General features: G+C 44.0%; 1 protein-coding gene and 1 long non-coding RNA gene across 6 annotated transcripts; one reads left to right on the top strand and one right to left on the bottom strand.

Annotated features, from left to right (window-relative positions):
* Positions 1–1241: 1241 nt before the first annotated feature.
* LOC133392248 (uncharacterized) lies at positions 1242–2932 on the bottom strand. Its single transcript, XR_009765563.1, has 2 exons — positions 2068–2932; positions 1242–1992 (listed from the first exon to the last, which is right to left on the bottom strand). It is a non-coding gene; the product is annotated as an uncharacterized LOC133392248 (long non-coding RNA).
* Positions 2933–2978: 46 nt separating this feature from the next.
* On the top strand, positions 2979–8450 carry LOC133392246 (uncharacterized). Of its 5 annotated transcripts, none has more exons than XM_061652059.1 (5): positions 2979–3989; positions 4055–4376; positions 7444–7552; positions 7621–7934; positions 8004–8450. In XM_061652059.1, the coding sequence occupies exons 2-5, from the start codon at positions 4229–4231 to the stop codon at positions 8174–8176; spliced, it is 744 nt and encodes a 247-aa protein (XP_061508043.1). In that variant the 5' UTR covers positions 2979–3989; positions 4055–4228; the 3' UTR covers positions 8177–8450. The 5 variants fall into 5 exon arrangements, 3 of the variants coding, with proteins under 3 accessions (XP_061508043.1, XP_061508044.1, XP_061508045.1); XM_061652060.1 differs by having other exon boundaries at positions 2979–4031; positions 4112–4376; XM_061652061.1 differs by lacking the exon at positions 2979–3989 and having other exon boundaries at positions 4039–4376.
* Positions 8451–11798: the final 3348 nt, after the last annotated feature.

Below are 11798 nucleotides of genomic sequence, written 5' to 3'. Positions count from 1 at the left end.
CAAGGTAAATACAAAATGTTGCCAGACAAAAATCAAATTGGTTTGAATTTGGCCGGCAACAAAGTTGCGCTAGCTGTCTAAATCCATACATTTTCCCAGCAACAATGTTGCGCGCAACAAGATTAGACCACCCCGGTACCATTATTCATGCGATTTTGGTCTCATCGGGCTCTATCTGGGCGCCCATTAAAATAATCCCTTAGAAGCTCCTATCGGGCTGAAAGCGAGAAACGTCGCGGCGGCGCGATACATGTTGCATGCATGTGTACTACATTTTATGACCCCCCTCGCTTTCTTTCGGATTGCAATAAGTTCAGACGCATTTTTAACTTCGTTTAACATATTTTCTTTTATTTTTCACACACACACCCTCCCCTCTGGTATTTTTTGAAGATTTTTTTCTTCTTGAAAAACCAAACAAAAAAAAACAATCGCTCACAAGACCCGCGGGAGAGTGCAAAACGGCAAAGAAAAAAAACACACACAAATCTCCTCATCCCCATGGTGTTTTTCGCAAGGTGATCCCGTAGGAGAACGCGAACGCAAAAACACACACACACACAGCCACGCACGCACCCAGGCAAGCACACACTCACACCCAACCCCTTAGACCCTCGTGTGTTTTCGCAAAGTGATTCCGTAGGAGATCGCGAAACAGCAAAAACCACACACACAATCACGCACGCATGCAAGCACACTCACACACACACACACTCACACACACACACACACACACACACACACACACACACACACACACACACACACAAACAAACAAACAAACACACACACACACACACACACAAACACACACACACACACACACACACACACACACACACACCTACCCCTTCCCCTCTCTAGGTGTTTTTCGCAAGGTGATCCCGTAGGATCTCGTTATGCGAGGCGGCAAAAACACACACAGCCACGCACGCAAGCATGAACACACATACACACACATAGACGCGCGAACGCACGCACGCACGAACGCACGAGGGAGCGTAAATGAAGATGCTCTATACGTTGCCTGCCCCGGTACCAAAATCCATGCGACTTTTCGCTAACGGATTGATTAAATGGCGCCCGATTAGACGATCCGATAGAAGCACTTTTCAGGCTTAACGGATTGAGCGAGATACACCGTCGCGGCGACACGATACATGTTGCATACATGTGTACTACATTTCAAGAGCCCCCCACGCTTTTTTTCGGATAGCAATGAGTTCAAACACACTTACGAATCCGTTGTTCAATATTTTTTTTATTTTCTACTTTCTTTTTCTAAGCACATTCTTTCATTCATACACACACCCTCCCCACTGGTATTTTTCGAAGTATTTTTTTTTCTTCTTGAAAAACAAAAAAACTAACGCACACAAGGAGACCCACGGGAGAGTGCGAAACGACAAAGAAGAGAAAACACACACACACACCTTCTCCTCCCCATGGTGTTTTTCGCAAGGTGATCCCGTAGGAGAACGCGAACGCAAAAACACACACAGACAAAGCCACGCACGCATGCAGGCTAGAACACAAACACACACCTCACTCCTCCCCCCCCTCGTGTTTCCCCCCACCCCCTTTTGATTCCGTAGGAGATCGCGAAACAGCAAAAAACACACTCACAACCACGTACGCATGCAAGCACACATACACACACATACACATACACCTACCCCTCCCCTCTCTGGTGTTTTTCACAAGGTGATCCCGTAGGATCTCGCTAAGCGAAGCGGCAAAAACACACACAGCCACGCACGCAGGCATGCACACACATACACACACACACAGACGCGCGCGTGCACGCACGCACGAACGCACGAGGGAGCGTAAATGAAGAACGTATAGAACCTACGTTGCCGGTCTCCCCCTCCCGTGTTCTCGTTCTCCGACAAGGCTGAGGTGTGCACGTTTGTGCGTGTACCTTTGCCGTCCCTCCTCTCCTTCCTCATCCGTTGACCGTTCGTTGTAAGCTGGAGGATGAGTTCAGCGCTGTTGAAGAAATGAAAGTTAAGAATAAGATTACTCACTCTTTTTTGGTATGCTTTGTGTGTTATCATAACTTACCTTATTGCAAACAAAATCCGGAATGAAGCTCCTCGTTTAGAATATTCCGCATTCGATCACATCCTCGGCGATGCTCGACGCCATCAGTGGATAAAAGCCGAAAAAAAACAAAGAAAAGCATCAGTCACCATCAGCATCATCTTACTCTCACACTTTTACATCGGTTGATGATTCTTACCTTTTCAAATTCATCAAAACAAACAGCGATAGAACCAAATCCAGAACACCAAAATCACACACGATTTCTGGAGCAAACCGACACATCCTCCCCCTCCAATTGTTTGCCACAGACTGACGTGTGTGTGAGCAGCAATGTTCTTGAAGCGGTGAGCAACGGTAAAGCACACACAAGAAGAAGCGAGACGGCTATACGAGTAGCGACTTACGCCGCCGCACAGACAGCGCGCGTCATAATTTTATGCGCGAAAATCTTAAAATTCAAGTTATTCATGACAAATTGAATCGACATTTTCATACTCTGACGAACTTTTACGAAAGATATGTAAAAACTTAATGTAGTGCAATTAAATTTAGTGCAATATCATTAGCAGAACATAACATTTTGATATTTGTTTGTAAATTCAGATCCTAAGAGCTACTACTTTTTTGAACAATAAGTGTAGAAACACAAATTTTGTCTGAGTCCAGAACAGCAACAGGGAAGATGTCGTACCCTGAGTGTGGAGATGTGTGTGTGTATGTGGTGAACGTTGCCGCGTCAAGCGTGCTGTAGGATACAATGCGTGTAGGAGGGGGTAAAATCGCTTGGCTCATTGAAAATACAGGCAAAGTTGGCGCGAAGAAAACGCAACACTGCGGATTGTATGGAAAATGTTGCGCGTTCAATCCGATTGCCATGCGATTGTCCTGGCTCCCCCCACCCCAGGTCCTGGGGGTGGGGGGAGCCAGGACAATCGCATGGCAATCGGATTGAACGCGCAACATTTTCCATACAATCCGCAGTGTTGCGTTTTCTTCGCGCCAACTTTGCCTGTATTTTCAATGAGCCAAGCGATTTTACCCCCTCCTACACGCATTGTATCCTACAGCACGCTTGTCGCGGCAACGTTCACCACATACACACACACACACACACACACACACACACACATCTCTACACTCAGCGTACGACATCTGCCCTGTTGCTGTTCTGGACTCAGACAAAATTTGTGTTTATACACTTATTGTTCAAAAAAGTAGTAGCTCTTAAGATCTGATTTTACAAACAAATATCAAAATATTATGTTCTGCTAATGATATTGCACAAGATTTTATTGCACTACATGAAGTTTTACATATCTTTCGTAAAAAATCGTCAGAGTATGAAAACGTCGTTACAATTTGTCATGAATAACTTAAATTTTAAGATTTTCGCGCATAAAATTATGACGCGCGCTGTGCATGTGCCTGCTGAATTCTTATATCTGTCTCGCTTCTAAGCATGTGTGCATTACCGCTGTCATCCAGTTGAAAACTTTGTTGTGATTCGTATTAGTGTTGATATTTTTGTTATCAAAGGAACCTTTGATTTGCAATTTAGATGATCAAATTGTATAGATTTATCATTTCATGAGCAACATAATACCGCCAGTACCTCAGTGTTGTGATCTAACGAGTATTTAATAATTGAAATAAACTATATTTACGTTACTGTGTTATACTTGCTGTTTTGAGCAATACGCTTGCTGTAAATTTGAATTCGGTAAGTAACAGGCTTAATTTTGAATAGTTAATGTGTTTATAATGTAAAATGATAAAGTTACTGGGTGTGTTCATGTTTTTTTTAGGTAAACAAGTGACTTCAAGATATTCTATTGTCCATGCCCAATCCCACCCAACTTGCCCCCCAAGGGATTTGCGAGTCTACGCCAGGGAACTGCGTTCAGTCCGAGAGTCCGGCAGTGATCCAAAATACCAAAAAGGTACACGCGGCAATATTCGTGACTGAATATGGAATGTAACTTGTACGTGTTTCCATGGCTGCTAGGATCCCACGTCCGGAATTATGTGTTGTGCTCACTTGAGTTGACTGCTTTTTCCATAGTTGGCGGCATCTGATATCTGTATGTCACTGCTCTTCGTTGCTGCTTCGCTCCACGATGGATGTGGATACGGGTGTCCTTGCTTGCTGGGTAGATTGGTATGAGTTCCACAAACTGCAATGCGTTCATACCAATTTTCCACGCCAATTTCTGACTTACGCTGTACCAGTCTGAGCAATCTGCAGCACTCCAGAAGCACTCCTGGCAGTCCCCGTACCGCACAGGTGGTGCGTAGCATAACGCCGAATCGGTGGCTGCTGCCAGCAGGTGAGAACGATTCATGTGAACGACACGATCACTCTACTGACGGTGATAGAGACTACTTCCGGAGATAGCTTTAAACTTGAACAACAGAACCAAACCATAACCCTTACTTTGCACGATGGCATTTCAGCTGACAGTGTCCATGCGGATGGCGGATGTGTAACGCCACAGCCATCAGGCAGTGTTTATACCGAGCGTTAATGCTGTCGAACGATATGGCCGTTATACCCGTGTTGACAATACACTAGATTAAGTGATAGGAAAACCACACGCCGCGTAGGGCGTACCGGTCATTGGGCATTGACATTGTTGTGAATCCTATTCCTCTTGGTACAGGTGAATGAATATACGTCGCTGAAGTATTTTTCCAAGTGTGTCCAGCATTCCTAGCACCAAAGCTAATATTTTTGAAAGGTTATCTAGGCTTGGGGAGCAATATCATTTGTTGTCGGTTTTAATACGGTGCAAATGACCGCTCCCAAGACGAGTTTACCAGGTATTCCTGTTTCGATACTATCGTCGTAGCATGTTGAATTATTTTCAATGTTCTGGGGCTTTTTACGTTGCCATCTCAGCAGGCAGCTCAGTGCCAACCGTTACAGGCATCATATAATTGCTCGCCGACGAGAGCTTTCTCCACCTTTGCCCTCAGCTATGTTGATGAATTGGAAACATGAAACTGTTAGCAAATGCTAACTTTAATGACCTTCTCGATCACGCGGTTTTCATAAAAATGATGTTCCGCTGCCTCCTTTTACCCAGGTAATGGCGCACAGGGATTTCTGGTGCGCACGTTATAGCATGTGCGTTGAAGTATTTCACTACAAGCATCGGCAAGCACCTCAAATATCCTTCTCAGCTGTATCTCTCTTGCTCTCTCGGATATCAATGCTGCGAATTCCAATATGGAACGAGTCCAAGTTACAAAGGGTCGTTTTCCACCTGCTGCTAACGCATCGGTCGCGCTGTCGACTGTCATGTGAATTATGCCGTAATCGATACGACTGGGGCTGTTGCGCACGCACCTGATTTTCATCGAGCCCTTGCATCTCAAACTTTGTCATCCCGTGGTCGGACCTCGGGGATCTGAGCACAGGGCATTGGTGTGAAAAAGTACATGAAATTAAATTGTAACTATGTATACGAATTATGTAGTTGAATTTTCGTTAACAGTGTTGTTTAAACAAAGTATGTGAAAAAGAGTTCGAATGAATGCCCTGTACAGTTCATATTTATTTTTAAAATTATTATTCAGGCTGTTGAACATTAAAAGTTGTTGTTTGATGAAAATGTTCTTATTTTACTTTATAAACTACTGTAATACTACTGTACCCCCAGTATGTCAAGTTACAAATGCTTTTTTTATATATAGCAAAACGTGGTACAGTCCTCAGGTGGCAAAACTTTAAAAAACTCGTGAGTTCAAGCCTTCTATGGACCGGTCCCTTGTGTCAAGGATTGAATATCCGTCTGCATGGTACTAATAAGCCTAGAAGCCCGGTACAGCCCTGCCCTTAGGTCGTTACGCCAAATAACAGCAATTTCATAAATATATTATGGTTCAATACACCACGGGTCCTGTCGAACACCCGGAAAATGTAAAGCTCTTAAAATGTTATTAGATTTTATATTAAATACGTTATGCACAAAATGATGTTATGCATCGCATTTTTGCACACATTCGCGTATTTTGTTACCCTGTCGAAACCTGTCAAAAATTAAAAACTTATACTGTTAACCTGGTAGATTTGTATAAAGTTTACCATTTCCAAAATATAAAGAGTAAACATAAACATAACTCATAAACATACCTGCTAAACAAATAAAACTTACTCTTAACTTACAAAAAAGGCTTATTAATACCTGGAAAACTAAGAAAATTTTACAGGCATACGAAACCATAAAAAACGCAGGTAACTTTTACAACAGCTAGAACACGCAGGTGCGTGTGCATAAAGGTGTGCATAAAAACCCCAGGCAATTAAATGGTTCGTATGTTGTGCAAAGGTAAATTTACATACTGTTGCTACGGATGTAGCTATCTATTTATTTCGAGTAGCTGGTAGACGTTTTCAGAACTGGCTTTGTGTATTTTGTATTTATTTGCGCGGTTTAAAAATTCGTCTGTCCTTTCTAGCTTAATATTTGCTACTAACCGCGTTTGGCGATGGCGCCCTGTTCCTCGATCAGCTGTGCTATTTGACCCTATTTGACCTGCTCGCGAATTGGCCCTTATTTCGGAGATCTGGTTGTCGCACAATCTAATCGTGTTATCTCTCTTTGTGAATCTTGTACGCCATCTGCCGGGTATTTTGGGTATTTGATCGAGTTGTCAAGTCAGCTTAATGTTTGTAAATAATGCTGTTCCCTGTCCGATCACACGCGGTCGATATCGTGCCAACACATACCTTTCCATACTTCGGGTTGTATAAATTTTGCTCCAAGTACAGCATGCTCCTCATTCGCAAATACGTTGTTGTTTGTGTGACATCTCTGTTCTAATTCGGAGCTCTGCCATTGTGTCTCGTGTATTTCTTGAAAAGTGTAAGCTCCATTAGTGATGGAAGATATTCCATATTCGCAACAACTTAAAAGAACTTTAAGAACTTAAAAACTTTGTAAAGATGCTGATGCTAAGGCAAAAGTATCAAGATTGGATACCCAGTCTAGTGCAACGCATAGTGAAACGCAAATTGATCTGAGGAATCAGCCTTCAACATCCTCTGCATTACCTTTTACTGCAGCTGATATATTACCAAATCAAGCAAACATAGAAGCAAGTATCAATTTACCAATCATAAGCGATTGTGATTCTGAAGGAGAATCAAAACATCGACATTAACGAGGATGAGGATATTGAAAATTTGGACATCAACGAGGCTGATGGAAATGAAACCATTAACACCAACGAAGAGCAAGAAGACGACGAAACAAATGAAATCGAAATAGAAAATCTGGATCTTCAAGAATGCTTAAAAATCTGGTCATTGGTTTCCAATATAAACCATAAATCGCTTGGGGTTTTTGCTGAGAATTTTACGTACAAACTGTGATGCTTCTCTTCCTAAAGATCCTCGTACATTACTAAAAACTCCAAAGAAACCTGCAGGAATTACAAACATCACTGGAGGGCAGCTGTGGTACCAAGGAATAAAGACATGCCTCATCAAAAAGTTTCGGTAAGTTCAATACAAATGGAATCGCAATTTCAAATATTAATTTATTTTTGTCTTTTTTTCTTTCACAGCACCGGCAACCTTGATGACAATATTTCAACACTAAGCCTGAAAGTGTTTATTGATGGATTACCACTTCATAAGAGCACCAACCTGGAGTTTTGGCCAATCTTGGCGAGCATCGACGAACTCCCAAACGAAGCGCCGATGAAAGTGGGTATTTACTGTGGATTGAAGCATCCACAAAACATAGAGGAATATTTACGGCAACTTGTAGATGAATTGAAAGAATTGACTACCCGTGGTATTGTCATACAAAACCGTTTAATAAATATCAACCTGCTTTACTTCATCGCTGACACTCCTGCTAGAGCTCTGCTAAAAGGTAAATTTACATTTACACTATTGTACAGCTATAAGTTAAGCTATATCGCTCTTTTTCGTTTATTTTCAGGAGTTGTGAATTTTAACGGATTGCAAGGATGCATTAAATGCACATGTCAAGGAAAGAAGGAAAACCACAGAACTATTTTTAGAGGAGTTTCTGCCGAGCCACGAACAAACAAAGCATTTCGAGATGGCGATTATATGCCAGAGCATCAAAGAGAACTAACGCCTCTATTGTAACTCAAATGCTTAGATATTGTTCTAGAAGCAAAGTTCTTTTTTCAACTCAAACTTAAAACGTGATCTTTTAACTCGTATTTTACTGCACTACTTTATTGCTCTAAATCTTACAACGTAGCAAAGTAAATTTCGCGGCGGATCGGTGGTTAAAAAATTTCACGTACGCTTTCTTACGCTTTCTGACTTGATCTCATGGCGCTCGCGCGATGGCCGTTTTTCGATTCGCGCGGCGATGTTTTTTTCTGTTCCCTCTGGTAACGGCAAATCGGCGACGTTTCGGTTCGGCTGTCAACGGCTTATCAATAAACACAAATTGTAAACAACAATTTGTCACTTTTCACCGACCTCGTTGTTTTCTACAACATTCTCCCGCCCGGTACGTTGCTGGTATACGCAACTTACCCTACTAAAATCGGCGATCTACTTCAGTTCATCGTTCAACCGTTACGCTGGTGCCGCATCACCACAAATACGTTCTGGGTTTGGTGGGTTGACCGTATCGTTCTTCATTTGTTAGGTCTACGAACGTCCAACACGGCTATCTTCGTTGCAGGTCTTTCGATGATTCCGCTTGCTGTCTCCACGGTGGCTCGCCTTACTTGGCCGTCGTTGGCTTTAACCACTTCTATCACCCTTCCTTTCGGCCAACAATTCCTCGGTAGGTTGTTATCAGCAATCAACACTACATCACCTTCCTCGATCGAACGAGATGGAAGGAACCACTTTGTTCTGCGGGTCAGGGTCGGAAGGTACTCGGCTATCCATTTTTTCCAAAACAAGTTGGCGTTACACTGCGACGCTTTCCATGTCGACTTTACGGCCGTCGCTGTATCATCGAACGGTGCAGGTGGGTTGATGCCGTTTGAGCTGCCCAAGAGTAAGTCATTCGGTGTTATCGGTGGTGCCAAATCGTCGTCTAACGGCACGTAAGTCAGCGGTCTCGAATTGATGATCATTTCTATTTCAGCCATGGTAGATTGCAATACTTCGTCGTTAGGCAGACGTGGCAATTCGAGTTGAGCGAAAACCTTTTTCACTGACTGGACGAGGCGTTCCCAGCAGCCTCCAAAATGTGGAGCGGCCGGCGGGTTAAAGGTCCACTTCAAATCAGGGCTAGTAAACTCTTCTATCAAAGTGTTTTCGTCGACACTCTTTCTGGCCTCCTTGAGCTCTCTCGAAGCTCCTACGAAATTCGTACCTCGATCACTAATGATCTCTCGCGGCGTTCCACGCCGAGCGATAAAACGCCGGATCGCCAGGATGCATGACGAACTCGTCATTGAATGCGCGATTTCTAGGTGGATGGCTCGTGTTGTTAAGCAAGTGAAGATCACTCCCCAACGCTTCTCCACGCGGCGACCAACTACTACGTTGATCGGCCCGAAATAATCTATTCCGGTACATGTGAACGCACGCTGAGCTATAGCCGTTCTTTGTTCAGGAATGCACCCCATCAACGGCGGCTCGGGAACAGCTTTCCGATTAAGGCAGTGTTGGCAGTTTTTTCGTACCCGTTTATACTCCGATAGCAATCGCGGTATATAGAATCTGGATCGCAATTCATTGATGACGGTCTGATGGTTGCAATGTTGATATATCACGTGGTAGTGATGAATGATTAAATCTGTCCCTACATGTCGCCTGGGCAGTATCACGGGCATCCGAAGCAGTTTGTCCATTGCAGTGCAGTTTGCAAGCCGGCCACTTATTCTCAACACACCATGGTCGTCGAGTGTTGGTGAGAGTTTGTACAGTACGCTACATTTTTCGATGCCTTTTGACCACGGATGTTTTAATGTTGGAGGATTCTCGAGGCACTTGATTTCTTGCGGAAATGCTTCTGGCTGAATTTGCTTCAGTATTATCTGTTCAGCTCTTTGAAGCTCTTTTTGTATTAGCGGTTCTGTTGCGATCGGTGTTTTATTGGCCCTATGAGTGCAATTGTTCAAAAATCGAACGACATATCCAACGGATCTCAGAAGTCTATTCCACTTAGAAAATCGATCGATTTGGATGAGTGGCTTAGTTGTGACATGGAACAGCAAGTTGCGACGTAGTTCTTCTGCTGTATCATCTGGTCGTGTCGGTGAAGCTGGCCAATCGCTCTCCGGTTGCCATAGAAAGCTCGGACCCTTGAGCCATCTGCTGTTGGTGCTTAAATCGGGTATTTTTACCCATTTCGTACCGTCGTCTGCAACATTGGCTTTCGTTGATATCCACTGCCAATCGTCTACTTTGGTCAACTCTAGGATTTCTCCGACTCTGAAGGCCACGAATTGACTGTATCGTCTGTGATCTGAACGTAACCAACAGATGACGTCCCTTGAGTCCGACCAAAAGATTGTTCTTGTGATTATTAAACGATGTGATTTGTGTATCGTATGTGCGAGCCGTGCGCCAATCACTGCTGCCTGCAATTCTAAACGGGGAATCGATAGAAACCGTAGCGGTGCTACTCGAGTTTTTGAACCTATTAGAGCGCATTCTATTGTTTCTCCTTCTTCAAATCGGAAATAGGCAACCGCTGCCATCCCGTTTTCACTTGCGTCGCAGAATATGTGAAGCTGTACGTTACGAGGTAGGGCCGACGTACGCTGGCGGTAGCACCTTGGTATTTTGATCTGGCAGACGGCAGGTAAAATGCTAGTCCACCTTTCCCACTGTTCTGCTAAACGGCCGCCAATCTGCTCATCCCAGCCAACACCAGCGCGCCATATTTCTTGCAGCAATACTTTCAGGAACATCAACACGTTCCCCAATAGACCCCAAGGATCGTAAATCCTCATAAGGATACGCAGCACTTCGCGTTTAGTCGGCAGTTTCGCTCCTGCCAGTAACTGCTCGTCGTTTCTAGGTGAGACTTTGTACATGAATGTGTCGGCTTGCGTGTCCCACCACATTCCCAATACCTTTTCTGTTCTCGCATCTGTGCCAACGTTAACATCCTTCTCTATCTTTACAGGTACATCTAGCTGTTCCATCACCAAATGCGAGTTAGAGAGCCAGTTTCTAATCTCGAATCCGCCTTTCGAATGCACGTGACGTACGTCCTTCGCCAGCTTAATTGCTTCGTCTTCAGTTTCGACACTGGCGAGCATATCGTCGACGTAATGCTCCTTGACAATACATTCAAAGGCACGAGGAAACTCATCTCTATACTTTTCAGCGTTCAAATTCTTTACATAATGCGCGCAGCAGGGCGAGCACGCCGCCCCAAACGTCATAACGGTAACAACATACACGTCTGGAGCCTTATCAGTCTCGCCACCGTTCCATAGAATCATTTGACTGCGCTGATCCTCGGGTCGCATAGCCACTTGAAAGAACATCTCCTTGATGTCTCCTACTACGCCTATTCGATGCTCTCGGAACTTATACAGGACCGTCAGGAGGTCTATCAGCTGATCTGGACCTTTGAGCAGGAACGTGTTTAAACTGACTCCGTTAGACTTGGCGGCTGCGTCGAACACTATACGGATTTTTCCTGGCTTGTTAGGATTCGTTACCGGAAATGTCGGCAAGAACCAGTCTGTATTCCGTGTATCAGCTATTTCGTTTGGTGTGAGGCGCCGGATGTAGCCCTTTGTTTCGTAATCGTTCATCTTGTCGATGATAGCAGCTC

The sequence above is a fragment of the Anopheles gambiae genome, chromosome 2, assembly GCF_943734735.2.
Source record: "Anopheles gambiae chromosome 2, idAnoGambNW_F1_1, whole genome shotgun sequence".
In the NCBI taxonomy this organism is placed as follows: domain Eukaryota; kingdom Metazoa; phylum Arthropoda; class Insecta; order Diptera; family Culicidae; genus Anopheles; species Anopheles gambiae.
The sequence above is the reverse complement of the archived record's forward strand: the minus strand, read 5'-3'. Positions and strand labels throughout refer to the sequence as shown.